General features: G+C 37.3%; 1 protein-coding gene across 1 annotated transcript in view; it reads left to right on the forward strand.

The window, feature by feature from the left end:
• ATXN10 (ataxin 10) overlaps positions 1 to 14,515 on the forward strand; it is a 108,050-nt gene that overhangs the window by 87,910 nt on the left and 5,625 nt on the right. The window contains exon 11 of the mRNA XM_075727012.1: positions 3,069 to 3,132. Within this exon, the coding sequence (XP_075583127.1) occupies positions 3,069 to 3,132 (64 nt within the window). The remainder of the gene's footprint in view (positions 1 to 3,068; positions 3,133 to 14,515) is intronic.

Raw genomic sequence — 14,515 nt, forward strand, 5'->3', positions numbered from 1 at the left:
ACAGTCCAGTGCAGTTCCATGTTACTGGTCAGCTATGCTGTCAGTAATGTAAATGGAGAATAGGTTTGGTGATCTTTTGTAACACAGGCCAGTATGAGCAATTATGTTTATAAGACAGACACCAGAACTGTCCTGTTCCTTAGTTTCTGTCTCTCATTTCTTCCAAATCCGGATGGATTACAGCCAGTTTCACACCAGCCACTACCTGTTTTCTTCCCAGGATATTTTTGTACCTTATTTAAAGTGAGATTTAAGGCTTGTGCAATGTTGACTCTTTTCCCAAGCCCTGCAGAAGATCCCTGCCAAAGGTTCACTGCCTTACTCTGTACTGTGCATTTCACAGACATGTCTCTTCAAAGGAAAAACTCTGAGGCCAATAATTAGTTGGAAAAATTCACTAACCTCTTTGTGTTGGGCAGTATAGTTCCAGTAAATCTGTGTAAGAGGTTGAGACCTAGGATGATGGTTCCTCGATATTTAAAAAAAATCTGCTGGTGTGGGAGATTACAGGTAGATGAGAGTGAGAAGATTTGAGACACGCTCAGCATGCAGGTGAGACAACCTGGCAAGGGACAGTGATTCCTTCCTTTGACTATCTGTGGCACTCTGATTGCAGAAATGGCTCACTTTGCAGCCCAGATTATTACAGTACACTGGCATGGATTTTAGGTTACCACAAAATGCTGTTTTGGTGGATCACTGGTGGTTCACAAACAGCTGGCATGGACTGGAACTTCTCTAGCAGTGGTTGCTCAGGAATCGGAGCTCTTTGCCTCCCGAGTCTTCAGAGAAGTGTATAGATTTGTCTTGGGTGGGTACATTGTAAGGTTTCTTTTCCTTGCTTCATTTCACTGTGTGGTAAGTAACAGGGGACATACTAAAGCTGGCGTACTGGTGACAAAAGCTATAGCTAACTTGGTCAAATTATACATACAGTTTAATTGTATGCTGTTGAAGAGACTCTCAGCAGGTGTGAGGCAGTGGTAGTTAGCAACTGGTGTTTACATTAAGGTATCACTAAGGCTGTGGTTTGCTGCTTCTGTTCCTGCTTAACTTTGAAGGAATCTCATTATATTCCCACAGTAACTTTTTCAAGCAGGTCTGGATTTTAATTAAAATTTTACTTTCCCCAAATACTTACTCCTGAACGTCTCATTTGAATCGAACTGGAACAGATCGCATAGTTTATTTCAGTTGACAGCACTTAATTTGATTAATTTGTACTGTTCAGCATTTCACTGATGGAAAATAAAAGGTAACATTGTAGGCATATCAGAGTTTGGCTACAGCGTAAAAATCATAGAACTAACATTTCCCAAGCATACGCAAGTACTATGTTACGGAAAGGTCCCTGTTTGTTCAAGCTTTGAAGTGTGACATCATACATGATACATGACCTTTGGAAAACACACAAAAGTTCTGTGGAAAGAATGGATATTTTAAAACTTGCCTTATTAACTGTAGTTCATTTAGGTATAGTTATGCATGTTAGCACAGACGTGCCAGTTAGGTCTCAAGAGCTAGCAATGTTCTTTGCTTTTCTTACATGTAAGCCTTGCCTGTTTGTATATCTGTCTCTGTTACTGTTAACTTTCTCACATTATAGCTTGAGACTCTGCAGTAAGATATCCAAAAGGAACTTTTAAGAGGGATGTGCTCAAATTAGTCTCTGAATTCAGATAGTCTGTTTTGCACTTCACATCTAAATCTCCTCCTGCCTTTCCTCTCTTACCATAGAACTTGCATTTCAGAAAGCTGAGCCATCGTGCAGCGTGAACTTTGTGATTTGTTGTTTTACATGTTACATAAAAATACGTCTTATTTTGGACAAAAAAGATGGAAGAGAGAATCCCATCATCAAGCCACAACCAAAATTGACATTCTCTCTGAATTCCTTGACCTGCCAGTTCTTGGTTTGAAATTAAATTTTAAGGGATTAAAGAATTTAAGATTTGGACAAGTACGGTTTGGCTGTCACAGAATCACAGAACAGTTGAGGTTGGAAGGGTCTTCTGGAGGAACCTCTTGTTCAACCTCCCTGTTTAAATGCAGCTCAGGTTGCCCAGGACCATGTCCAGATGGCTTAAAGAATATGAATAATATAGGGATATAAGAATATAAACAATTTATCTTCAAGCTCTCAGGTCTTTTTAAAACTACTTTTGTAATTTTAAAAAATGCTTATATGTCCTAAGAAGGTATTTCCAAGGCTGAAATTTTGCAGATAATTTAGAACAGATTTTCATTTAAATAACACTTTCTAAAGCTTGATGATGTATGGTGTTACTGTGTACCTTAGAAGTCTAGATAAATTTCTTATGGAATATACTTTTCTTAAGATAATTATGCTACATATTTATTGTTAACATCAGCTTGTCCTGAGTTCTTGGTAGTGTGGGTGTGTATGTATGTATGAGTCTATTAGGATTATACCTTATTGTCTCATCCACACACACAAATATATTAGTGTAATTTGTGAATTCACATGTGTATGTATATATAGAAAATAAAAAATGACAGACATCGTCTTTGCTGGTTTGCTAATAACATAATGAACACCTTATCAAAAGATAAAGTCAGTGGCTATTACTTGACATAAAGAATTCGTGCTTAGGTACATACAGGTAATACATTGCTTTTGAAGGTTGCACAGATACAGAAGACAGAAGTCACATGGCCCCATGCTAACTTGTATGCATGTGTATATGTATTTTTCAACTTTTTTTTTCCTATTTTTTTCACTCAGTAGTTTTTCATGGTGGTTCCTTCTGGAATCAAGAATGAGCTGTCAATAAGCATAGCTTTTCTGGCTCAGTGTGAGAAGCACAACACAGAAAAAACCTCTAGTCAAACAGATGCTCAATGAAGGAAGCATGTGAAATTTGTGCCTGCTTGTGTTACTATTTTGTGATACTTACTGTTTATAATACCAGATTTGCTCTGCAGTTTATGTTAATGTTTAATATTTTTGATGAAACAAACATCCCTGTTATGTTTTTACATATTTCTAACTAACATCATTAATATTGTTGAGACATCTGTTAAATTAAACTTTTGTTTTTATTTAGGTTTATGAGTTAGATGGCATCCCCTTGATCCTGGACAGCTGCAGCATTGATGACAACAATCCTTGTATCCTTTACAAAAGAATTCTAATTATTGAATATGATTCATAAGAAAAGGTGTGGGGGTTTAATATATTTGTGCCAGCATTGTTTTCACTTGGTACCTAAGTCTAACCGGCCTCATGAGTTTTCTAGGATATATTTAAATGCTTGGTTCAGAAGTGAGCAAACTTACAAATATGCTTTCATGAACTGGATTCTAAGTTGAATGGTGGTTCTCTTCTGTTTCCTAAAATAATAAATATTACTGGTTTACAAATGTCAACTCAGAGAGCAAACTGTGATAGAAATCTGAATTAAGACTATGTTTGGTCATAGTACACTGAAGTAAGTACCCCATCAATTCTGTATTAAATTATTAAATCTGTCTGGAGAACTTATTCTAAGCACAGAGGCTAGCAGGCTGTAATGAAAATGTGTATAATTGAGAGACTTAATGATACAGCTTACTGAAATGTTGGGGAAATTTTAGTATACATGGCATTGTGCTTCATATTGGAGATTTTTTTCCTGGGGTTTAAGAGCAGAGACTTTCCAAGATAGATTGCTGTTAGAGGGAAATAACTTTATATTGAAGATAAACAGTTGTTAAGCAGGCTTATCCATCTCTTCATGAACTGCATAGTAATCCTGGTTTGTTCAGTGGGTGGGCTATTATTTTCTGTCGTCTAATCATTAGCTCCTTGTAGGTTTCTGATATGTGCATCTGGAAATCAAATGCCTTTCCTGTCTAGAGTAATGTCAGCTTTCTTATACTGAATACGAAACAGGTTTTTTAAATTGTCAGAATAAAGCTCACTTTTTAACAAGTGTCATAAAAACAAAAAGAATTTGTTGAAATGTTACATATTCTCATAATTGTGTGCTGTAGAACATCATCTACCTATAAGTATATCTTAAAAGGATGAAATAGTGTAGGGACAGGTGATAGTAAAATGTTAACAAGCTGGGTGGAGAAGCAATGGGTGTTAAGTATCCTGTGAGTTACTCACTTTGTTGCTTTATATGCAAGGTTTTTACATTCATCACTATTCCTGTAGTTGGAGACCTGACAGCGTGTCTCTTGACAGTGCATCGAGTAGCAGAGTTGTACTTCCACGGTCCTGGTAAGGGACACTGCTGGATGCGATGGGAAGGGCAGGGAAAGTTTCCTGAAACAGAAGCGCAGCCCTGAGAAAACTTAGTAAGGAGTTTTGATCCCGAGTTACTCTGTCTTTGCTGGAAAGCCCAGCTATGCAATGACTTTTATAATTTCTTTCTAGGATTAATCCTTCATTTTAGCTGTTAGTAATAGAGGATAGAGTTTGAGGCCTTCAAAGGGTAGAGTTGTAATTTACTATCTTGAATGAAATGAAAATAAAATACCATGGGAGCCTTTACTGCATTTTGGGCAATGTGGAACTTCTTACACCTTTTGGTACAGGCTGACATTTTATGGTTGAACTATAAACTTCTTACCAGAAGATAAAACTCTGCTTACTTGGTTTTAAAGACTTACTAGACACCTCTTAATATGAGCTTTCACCACTGATCCACCACTGATAGTGTAGAATATTCAGGTATACGAAAAAGTGGTAGCACTTGGGCGGAGCGGGGACCAGCATGCTGTGATGAAGTTTGATGTGTCAGCTTTTGGAGCACAGCTTCTGGCTACTACTCTATTTATCATTTTTGACCTAGAGCTATTCCAGGTGCTCTTGTGCTACATGAAGTTAATGCCGCCATGCTTCTCTCCTGCCTGTAACAGTTCCTCACCTGCTGCATTCTCAGCATGTCTTATACAGGGAAGCAGAAGAGGAGTTTGCACGTTGTATCTGTCTCTACTTTCATCTGCTTTGCAGCATATTCTACTACTTCTAGACACCACAAACCAAGTCCTTAGTAGCGTGTAGGTGCCTGACTCCATTGCATAACATTCTGTTGAAGAGGTTCGACTGTTTCTCTCCTCCATCTGTGTACCCAGTCCTGTCTGGCACAAATATGTTTTGTGAAGCTTGTAAACCAGAGCAATGCTCTTACTAAGATTTGAAAGCCTACTTGCTTAAAATTGAAACATTCGAAAACTGCATTGTAGCTTTGTGATCCAGAGTGAATATACTTCATCTCTTTTCAAGGAAGATTAATTAAAAGGAAGTATTTAGGCAGCTCTTGAGCTGGGTTTTGAGAGAGTTGCCGAAATTCAAATATGATCACTCAGTGGTGCTGCAGTTTGCCAAGGTGATGTAGAAAACTGTGAGGGACAGCTTGGTGTAGCTCTTCAGCCAGGGTTCTTCTGGGGAGTCTTGTCCAGAAACTTCTCTTCACATTCTTGTTTCTAATGCCTGCTTTTGTGGTTTCAGGCTGTGTTACTCGGATTTCTCCTTGGATAAAGCTGACTGGAAAAAGTTTCATCCAGATTCCTTTTATATAAGAACTTCTTAGATTTCTTAATAAAGTCTTTGTAGATGCACATTTTTGTTTGAGCTTTATCTGCTTTGGAGACACCCAAGCTCTACAGTTAAGATGTTGTTATGTTTTCTACTGAAAACAGAGTTGATATACTGATTTTCTGCATTTTAGCAACTAAGTTCTCCCTCCAAATTACAAATTTTCCAAAGAAAAATGTAACTTTTGTGGTAAAAGTGATGGGATTTTTTTTTCTGGATGGGAAAAAAAAATAATTTCCCTAAAGTATGCAATTCATCAGGAGAGCTGGACTGCCATGTTAGATGTTAAAAGAGCTCTTTATTACCTTTGAGAGGAGAAATCCTTTGATAATCTTTTTATTTGTAGCGTATGGAAGCATACTGAAAGAGGAAATGGGTCTGCTCTTATCCTAAAATAAATTCCTTTGTAAACTTGTCATTACCTTAAAATTGCATCCTTTGAGATCTTGAACAGTTCTGTAATGTGCGTAGAAATATCAGGAGGTTTATCGCTTTTGAGATTGCTAGCTGAAGTTCAACTGACATATTTGCATTGCTTTAGCTTTTTTGCTTTGAATTCATCTTTCAGTGCTCAGTTTGGGAGAACTCTTACCTTGTCTAATTACATCTCAGGTGGACTTGTATCTTTTACATTTTTACTAACAAATAGTACCTTTTCCTTCAGGATATTTAATGAGTAAAAGCAACAAAAAAAACCCCTCGTTAGTAACATACATGAAGGTGATTATCAACAGTTAAGAATAAATTTTCTGTATCTCTTGCAAAGATTATTTGAATTGTATTTTAAATTTTCAGTTACTGTAACTTTCCATGGTTCCAAATACATTCAATGGACAAATACTGAAAGATGCCAGATTTTCAACTGTTAACTCTCAGGCTTTTAGCACAGGGGAAAAGGTAAATAGAGTAAGACTGGGGAGATGGAGTTCATTATAGACCTTGGGGTCTGAAGAGTTAAACTTCAGAGAAGGTTGAATGTCACGTCAACTTTTTCTATACCATTTAAATCTTACATCTTGAATTGGCTGCATCCTAATCATAACTGTCCTTCTGTATTCAAAAGAAAAAAGTGTGTTTCAAAATTCAAGTGGACTTGTTTGCCTTTAGATTAAGGAGAGGTTCTTCCATGAGATAAATTTTTAGTTTTGAAAATTTAGTTCCTTGTTCTGCTTCTGAAAAGCTGGGAGTGTTGTGCTTTACATATGTAACCTGTGTTCAAAAACAGATAAATTAAACCTGCCACAGAATAGCAGAGTGGGTTGGAGATGACTATCTGGGCAATACCAGTAAAAAATTTACTCCAGATCCTGCTTTTCAGGTTATTTGGGCTGAAAAGGTGTTCTAAATTAAAATATCTTCTATTGTGCTCTCTGAGCCACCATCTTCCTCATCTCTGACAGGTTCTAGCATCAGACAAGAGCCTGTCTTTTTGTTCTTGTCTTTTACCTCATCCTAAGCTCTTATTGCTCCTTCCAGCTTCATTTCTGACCTTTCACAGATTCCACTTGCTTAGGGCAAACATAAGGAGGGAAGCCAGCCCATTCTGATGGAAAGACTATTGACCCTAATCATACAGAAAAAGTACTTATGAAAGACTGTAAACAAACTAACCTGTTTATTATTGAAGACTTTTTAGTTTACCTTAACTAAGTTGTCTGTTTTTTGACTCCTTCCTAACATTTAGGCTCATGAGTAACACAAAGATGTGCCTTCTCTCTCTCTCTCTCTCTCTCTCTAATTTAATGGCTGTCCTTAAAATTATTTATTACTATTTTAGGAAAAAACACGTTATCCAAAGTACTACAATGTAATAGCTGTTAATTAAACTGGTAAAACTTGAAAATCAGAAGTGAAATGCAGTTTTGAAGATGGAATATTCTTGTTTTTTTCAGGATGCTCGCCAAGCCTACCCTTTTGAGATTCTTATAGTAAATTGATTTTGTGAATGTCTGAATTTAATTGGAATGACTGTATGTAAGTGTCTATATTATATTAACCCCTAATCAGGCATGTTTTTCTGTTAGCCGACATACTTCAAGAAAAAATATCCTGCTGTGTAGTGCATTTGTGTATGTACACACACATATATATGTTTATATATATGAGTAAACACTCAGCTGGCTATGTTTTAGGGGTAAGAATTTTCAGCATTTGTGACAGGAAAACATGTGCTTGCTGTGGATTTCCATATATAGGCCCCTTAGTTTGAATAATGGATGAAAATGTTGAAAATATAAGTTAATTTTCAGATACTCCTTCCCTAAGCTTCTTCTATTGTATTCAGTCTGAAAGTCATCTGAGAGGTAGATTGAAAATACTTTTGACTTCATGGCAGCAGCAAGTATAATTGTGGTTCATGAAACTTCTGGCTAAAGCTAGAAGAAATCAAGTTGCTATGGTCTACAACAATGGCAGTTTGTTTTTGTGAGATGCCAGCAAAGACTTTTGGGGGAGCTGACAGACATTTTATTTCTAAGTTACAGAGTGCAACCTAAAACAGGCCACATACTGTAAAAAAGCCTCACAGCTGAATAGAAGCCAGTAGAAAGCAAAAATAGGAGTGTGAGTTAACTTTTTAGAGTAAACCATTGTACAGTTGAACATTTTCACGTAAATGTGGCTATCTCATGTGTGTTGGCAAGAAAATACAGCATAATGTTACATCAATAATGGTTGCCTTTCTTTGGAAGGCTCACTTTAGGCACTGCCAATGCATTTAGCAGTTTGATGACCTATTTGATCCTGTGTTTTCATAAGCATACATAAAATCATGTTATTTCAGTGGATATGGTCAGTGCAAAAGACCTAGACCACTGAGGAAAACAGCAATGACCTTCTCATGCCCAGTCAAGTTCTGCCCGCTTGGAAAAAATTAGCCTTTTCCTCATCCCATTGATAGTTGCCCTGCTGCACAAGTAAGTCCAAAGTCTACCTGGGCTGAATGGAAGTGTATTCTTTGGTAGATGGCTAAAGTTTTGCATTATCACAGGTTGCTGTTGCTGCAGCCCTTATCCTCGGACATAGAGCACTATTAGAATCTTATTTTCTGTAAACCAGTACTGATTGTCACTATGACTTTAACAAAAATGTAGATAGTAAGCTTTTAGTGACCCAGCAGCGGTTGAGGATGGCAGTGGAAGAATGGGGCTTGTCAGTGCAGGTAAAGAACAGGAATTTCTTGGCCTGAACCTTTAGGTTCCTAGTGCCAAAGACAACATAAAATGCCAACTGAGTGGCAGCCAACTACCATAGATGGAACTAGAATGAAAAAAAATGGTCAAGCAAGAAGAAATCACTATGTTGCCATACTCCAGTCCAATTAAACTCCTACGTGCTGAGAATTCTTGTCTAAAACCCTGGAGAGATTGGAGGATTTCTGATTTGTGGCATATGTGCAAACCTTACCTCCTGCCCTATCCTACAGTTACGCTCAGATGAACTGGTCAGACTAGAAACTGGAACAGGTAAAAGTGTGGTTATTCATTGAGCAAGAACAGTCTCTGAGAGGGGCTTATTTCTGTCACCTTATTCAGCAGACCAAATCCTATCCTGTTCCTGCAAGTTGCTGTGAATTCTTTATAGCTATATTTTGTTAGATACTAATGGAGCCTAGGGGTCTGTGTGGCTCACAAGGGAATCCCTCAGTGTTGTATGATAAGGGGTCTTTTTAGCTGCAGTAGTGAGCCAGTTTCCCAAATGATTCCCAAGCAGCTTCCGCATTCTTGTTATTTCTCATGGTGAAACGGGAAAAACACAGCTATTCCCAAACACTGCTTTTGGTTTTATTTGGGAAGGTCATTTGCCCACGAGTGCCTATTTCTGTCACTACGCATCAGATCGTCTTCACACTCTTAAAAGAAGCATTGGAAGTAACCGGTTTTGTTCTTACAGAAGCATTAATGGACTAAAGAGGTCTGGATTTCATTCTAAGTAGGATTTTTCTATACGATATTGAGTAAGGTCTCCAAAGTGGGATTATTGTAAAGCTCTGGAGGGAGAGGAACTAGGTGCGTGGTCCCTGTTGAAAAGGGTACAGGAGGCATTCGTGTAACCTAATCCTATTTTAAATCACTCTTGATACTGGCTTCACATCTGAAGAGTTGGGATAATACAACTTCCATGTCTTAACCCATTGTTTATCTTTTCTGTATGTTGCAAACTCTTTGGAACAGAACTCACCTAAAGGTGAAGAACCAGGAAAAAAACCTACCACATCAGGATTAAGCATATTTGGTAGATTTAACTTCTGACTCAGACTGCACTTCTGAAATGTTTGTTGTAAGAAAATGTTTACTTTAGAACGAAAACAAAAATGTCAAGTTTTCTTGTGAGTTGTTCTACATCTACTAGTTATATCAGTAACTCACACTGTTCCCCAAGAACAAATTTTCTCTTGTCAAATGCAAAGTTAACATGAAAAAGTCTAAGACCACAGGAGGAATGCACTGTGCAGTACAGGAAAAGATACTCTGGGAAATGAAAGCACTGTCCCTTTTTTTCTTCCAGAAATGACCACAGATTTAATTTTGTGTTTGGACATTTAACAAAATTGAAATTCCTAATGGTATATTTCAGGTTGCTGATGCCATAATTTCAGGATGCAATTTATTTAGTGCATTTGCAGAATGACTTAAAATACTGAAATTCAGAGTTTGGGGGTGGGAGGGAAGTATTCATTTTCTTGAGAGTATGTGAATTACTAAAGCAGATTTGCAGAGATGTAAATGTGAATTCTGTTCTTCAGCATCTCACTTCTACCCAGCTCTAGTAAGTGACAACTACCATCATTAAGAAACCTGTGTGATGTACAGGGTCCCTCTTAGAGCTGGAGAAAGTTTGAGAGGTATACAGAATGCAAGAAGGCTCTTTCAAATGTTACATTATAATATTTCTAATCCCTTGAGAAGAGTAATCTCTGTAGGCACCAACTCATGCATGTAAAAGTGAGGAATTAAAGTTAATAACTCTATTTCTAAACCAAATATTGTCATATTTGTCCTCTGCCCTAATCCTCTTGGTGGATTTAAATCCATGACAGGCTTGAATTCTTGAAAGAAAGCAGATCTTTAGTTACCAGAAGCACCAAAAAAAAAAAAGAAAAGAAAAAAGAAAAAAGAAAAGAAACAGAGAAAATATAATATTTCACTGCTTTTATAGCTCAAACAGCTTGCTTGATTTTTCTGTAGACTTTCTTTTGAAAAATTCCCCTCTGGGCTGAGACAGAGCACTAGAAATTTGAGACCCAAAGGTTTTTGTTTTTTTTAAATAAAGCTAGGAGTGGTTCAAAAATATTGTTGAGAATGGAATGCCTTCTACAACTGCCTTATCATATTTCAGTCTGTCTTCTTGACATTGTTTCTTGCATGCCTCCAAAGAATATTCAGATGTCATATGGCCAATGCTTTGCATTATGTCTTTATACTGACATTTTTCTGTTGTCCCATTTTCAGTCACTATTATTAAAACAACCTGTAACGTTAGCTGGCAAATGCATTGTCCTATGTAGCTCCTTCCTGACCCTTAAATCGTTTTCCCTCACTTCCCCAGACCTTTGTTTAGACTTTGTTCTTTCTATTTCCAAAATGGTTTCCAAAATCTAACCTTTCCTTTCTCACTAAGGACATGTTTGCAGTCCATTCCACTGGCCTTGTTGATTTGTTCTTGTCTCTTGGTGTTCTGAGATTTCTTCAAGGAGATGCAACCATTTCCTGAAATTGTAGCAGATATAATTGTGGTTAATGGCTATTCTGCAAAACATGGGAGAAAAACCTTAGCTGGTTATAATTTAGCTGCATCTTTGAAGTCACCCATTTATTTAACCGTTGTTGGTTTTGGATGCACACTGGACATCATCTGGTGTCTGTGAGACTGGAACTGGAATTTCATTTACCTTCATTGTTTTGATTATTTGTCATAAAGTGACGTTTGAAATTACCAAAAGCAGCAGGGGGGAGGGAGTTATGCCACGTAAGTTATTCAGAGACTGTGAATCAATAAAATACTCAAGTACAATGCCGATAGATAAGATGGCATACAGATCCTTGTTCAATCTATATAAATAGATTAATCTCCAGAGATTATAAATAGAAAAAGAGCTTCTGTCCAAATTGTGAGTCAGCTTATCTTGTCATCTACCTTAGAGTGATAAATTATAATTAGCTTGACCACTTCTCAGGTATTAACTAGGTTGGATTTTTGAGTCTAGTGCCAATTTTTTGGAGGTTTTATTTGACTTCTGTAATTTCTGTTTTAAAGCATTTTAGAAAAACTGTTTATTTCTACATGTATGCATATAATTCTTTACATGTCCAAGGAAATTTAAAATGCCTACAGTCTGCCTGATATTTAATCAGTTTGTGAACACAATTACCATCCCCCTATGCTTTAGTGCTTTACATCTCAATGTTTGTGGTAGGTTTTAATAGTAATTTGATACATGAGTTTCAACTTAATGGAATTTTGCATTTTTTTCTGTACCTGGGAAAAGAAGATAAGCTAAGGCATTTTTAAGTTAGGTAACAGCAATTGAAGCTTTTTCTTTTTAATGCAACAACCTGCTAACTCTGTGGTACCTCTTACAGATAACTAACAGATTTAGTTGTCATGAATTCTTAAAATGGGATTAGTGTAATAGAAGGGACTGTAAGAACAGAATATTGTAACTGTGGAGCATTAGCTTGAGATTGATCAAGAGTGCGATTCTTTCTGTTTTAAAGCCAGATGATTTATAGTTACTCATAAATTATGGGTTTCTATTAAAAATGTAAGTCATAATTTTAAAAAAATTGGCAGCCTAAGCAGCAAAAATGAATGTGTCATATTCATGGTTTTAAGCTAGTATTACAAGTCTGAGTATAGGAAAAAGTAAAACAAACTAGAGGTTATGGCTTAATTTTTTTTTTTAAGTTCTGTAAGTTTTGGCATAAGAGACATTATAATAAAAATAGCCTGACATAGCTGAACATGTGCTATGGCTTTTGTAGCTCTGGAGTACTTGACTGAAATTTTGTGTTTAATTTCATAGTATACTAAGGTGTGTTGGCACTGTGCTTTTAAGTCCCACAGAGCATGAAGGGAGGCATATAGAATATGGGTTAAATATGTAGCTGGCAGGCATTAGACTAATAGCAATCTGGGTATATAATACTGTTCAGTGCTGTCTTGTGTCATCTGTTAACCTAGAAATACTAGTGATCTGGGGAGAAAAATCCCCACATTGCTCTACGTAAGACATGTCTTAGTAACCCAAATTGCTGAAGTAGTAAACAGCACTTGAATGAACATTGGGTAGTATTTATCTGGAAGTCGTGGAAGTGAGTATGTAGTTAAAAGCAGTCAAGCCTTGGAACTAAGAATGAGCCTCATGATTTGGGTCTGGGTGTCAGAATTGGACAGTGTTGAAAATGTGTTTCTGAATAAGCTGGAGAAAGAGCTTGGACTCTTCTTGTGGGAGCGTAGGTAGGCGTGAGAGGGCAGCTGAATGTTGTGAGCTTTTGTTTTTCACTTTTTCTGAATTATTAATAGCCAGAAGGAGCAGGCGACTGCGTTGCATCTGTAATCAGCCACATAGCAAACTTTGGCAGAATTTGTTACATAGCTCTGGTGCCTGTGCTTCAAAAGGGATGCTGAAAAACACAAATGGAGGGAAGAGGTACAAAAATTATGCAACGCTTGGAATATCTCCCTCAGTTTCTCTCTTTAGTTCATGCAAAAGATGCTTACCGAGTGCCTTGATTATGATCTGTGATTTTATTTTATTTTTTTTTTTAATCTGTAATGAAAATCAGTGTTTGGAAACAATTCTAAACAAATCTAAACCAGAAATAATCACAGGCTGTAATGAATGAGAACCCACTGGAACAGTTTATTTAGGGACACAGTGAAATCTTCCGGTCAGGATTGGATGTCTTTCAGAAAAAGGCATGAAAATATTTTGTACATGAAACAGAAGTGAGGGGCTTGATTTAAAGAGTGACTGACCTTTGGTTGTCTCTGTTCTGTGCAGAACTATTGGGCAAAAGAGGTATAATTGTCCATTCTAGTATTAAAGTATATTTGTTGGCCATAGATACTTAAATGGGTGAACTTTCACTGAAAGTTATACATGAGATATGACATGCCTGTCTGATTACACAGAAGATATCAGTCCCATTTTAAAGAAACCTGTACCCACAAGGCACACTGTAAGAAAAGGATTCATCATTACAGATGATAGGTAGGATGTTCAGAGACTGGTATAAATACAGGTAGCCAGAAAGATGGTGTTTGTCTGCTGGAGGAAGAGATAGCTATTGGCATGGGACGTGAGTGAAGGCATGGGAACTAGAAAAAAAAAAAAAATTAATGTGTAATTATTTTCTGCTACGGATGTTGCCTAATTTCTGTAGGCTGTGAATTACAGAGAATGTTGCCTTAGTATTGAAACTGGTTTGATTACTTATAACTGAGTAGTTTTGCCCATTTCTTTATTCTGAGATGGTATCATTTGAGATCTTTCTCTGGCAAAGCAATGTTCTTCTACAGAGTGGAATTTGAGCTGCAAACCCTGGTTCAGGTTTTTGGGGATAGGCTTTCTGTCTTTACCAAATAATTTTGTGGAGGCAAATTTGTATGGGGCGTGCTTGCAGTAAGCATCAGCAGCCCACCCTGCTCTTCCTGTCCCAGTAAGGAGTAGGAAAGGGCTGGCTGCAGGCATCTTATTTCATGCACGTCCAGTGAAGCTTTGCTGCCACGTAGTGGTGGAGATTGAAGCTTGTTTGGCGGTGGATGGTCCAACCTGCCTACTGATCTCTTCGACCAGGTGAGAGTTACCTGTAGCAGAAATGAACCTCTGCTTTAGGTTCCACAGTGTTACAAATCTTATCCCTGAAAAGTGTGATCAGGAATAAATGCCTCTTCCAGCATCCAGTGGTGCCTCTCCACCTTAGAGGCTTCTAGGTGAGTTGTGCTTTGTCTGCTCTGCAA

Source organism: Pelecanus crispus, chromosome 1 (genome assembly GCF_030463565.1).
Source record: "Pelecanus crispus isolate bPelCri1 chromosome 1, bPelCri1.pri, whole genome shotgun sequence".
In the NCBI taxonomy this organism is placed as follows: Eukaryota; Metazoa; Chordata; class Aves; order Pelecaniformes; family Pelecanidae; genus Pelecanus; species Pelecanus crispus.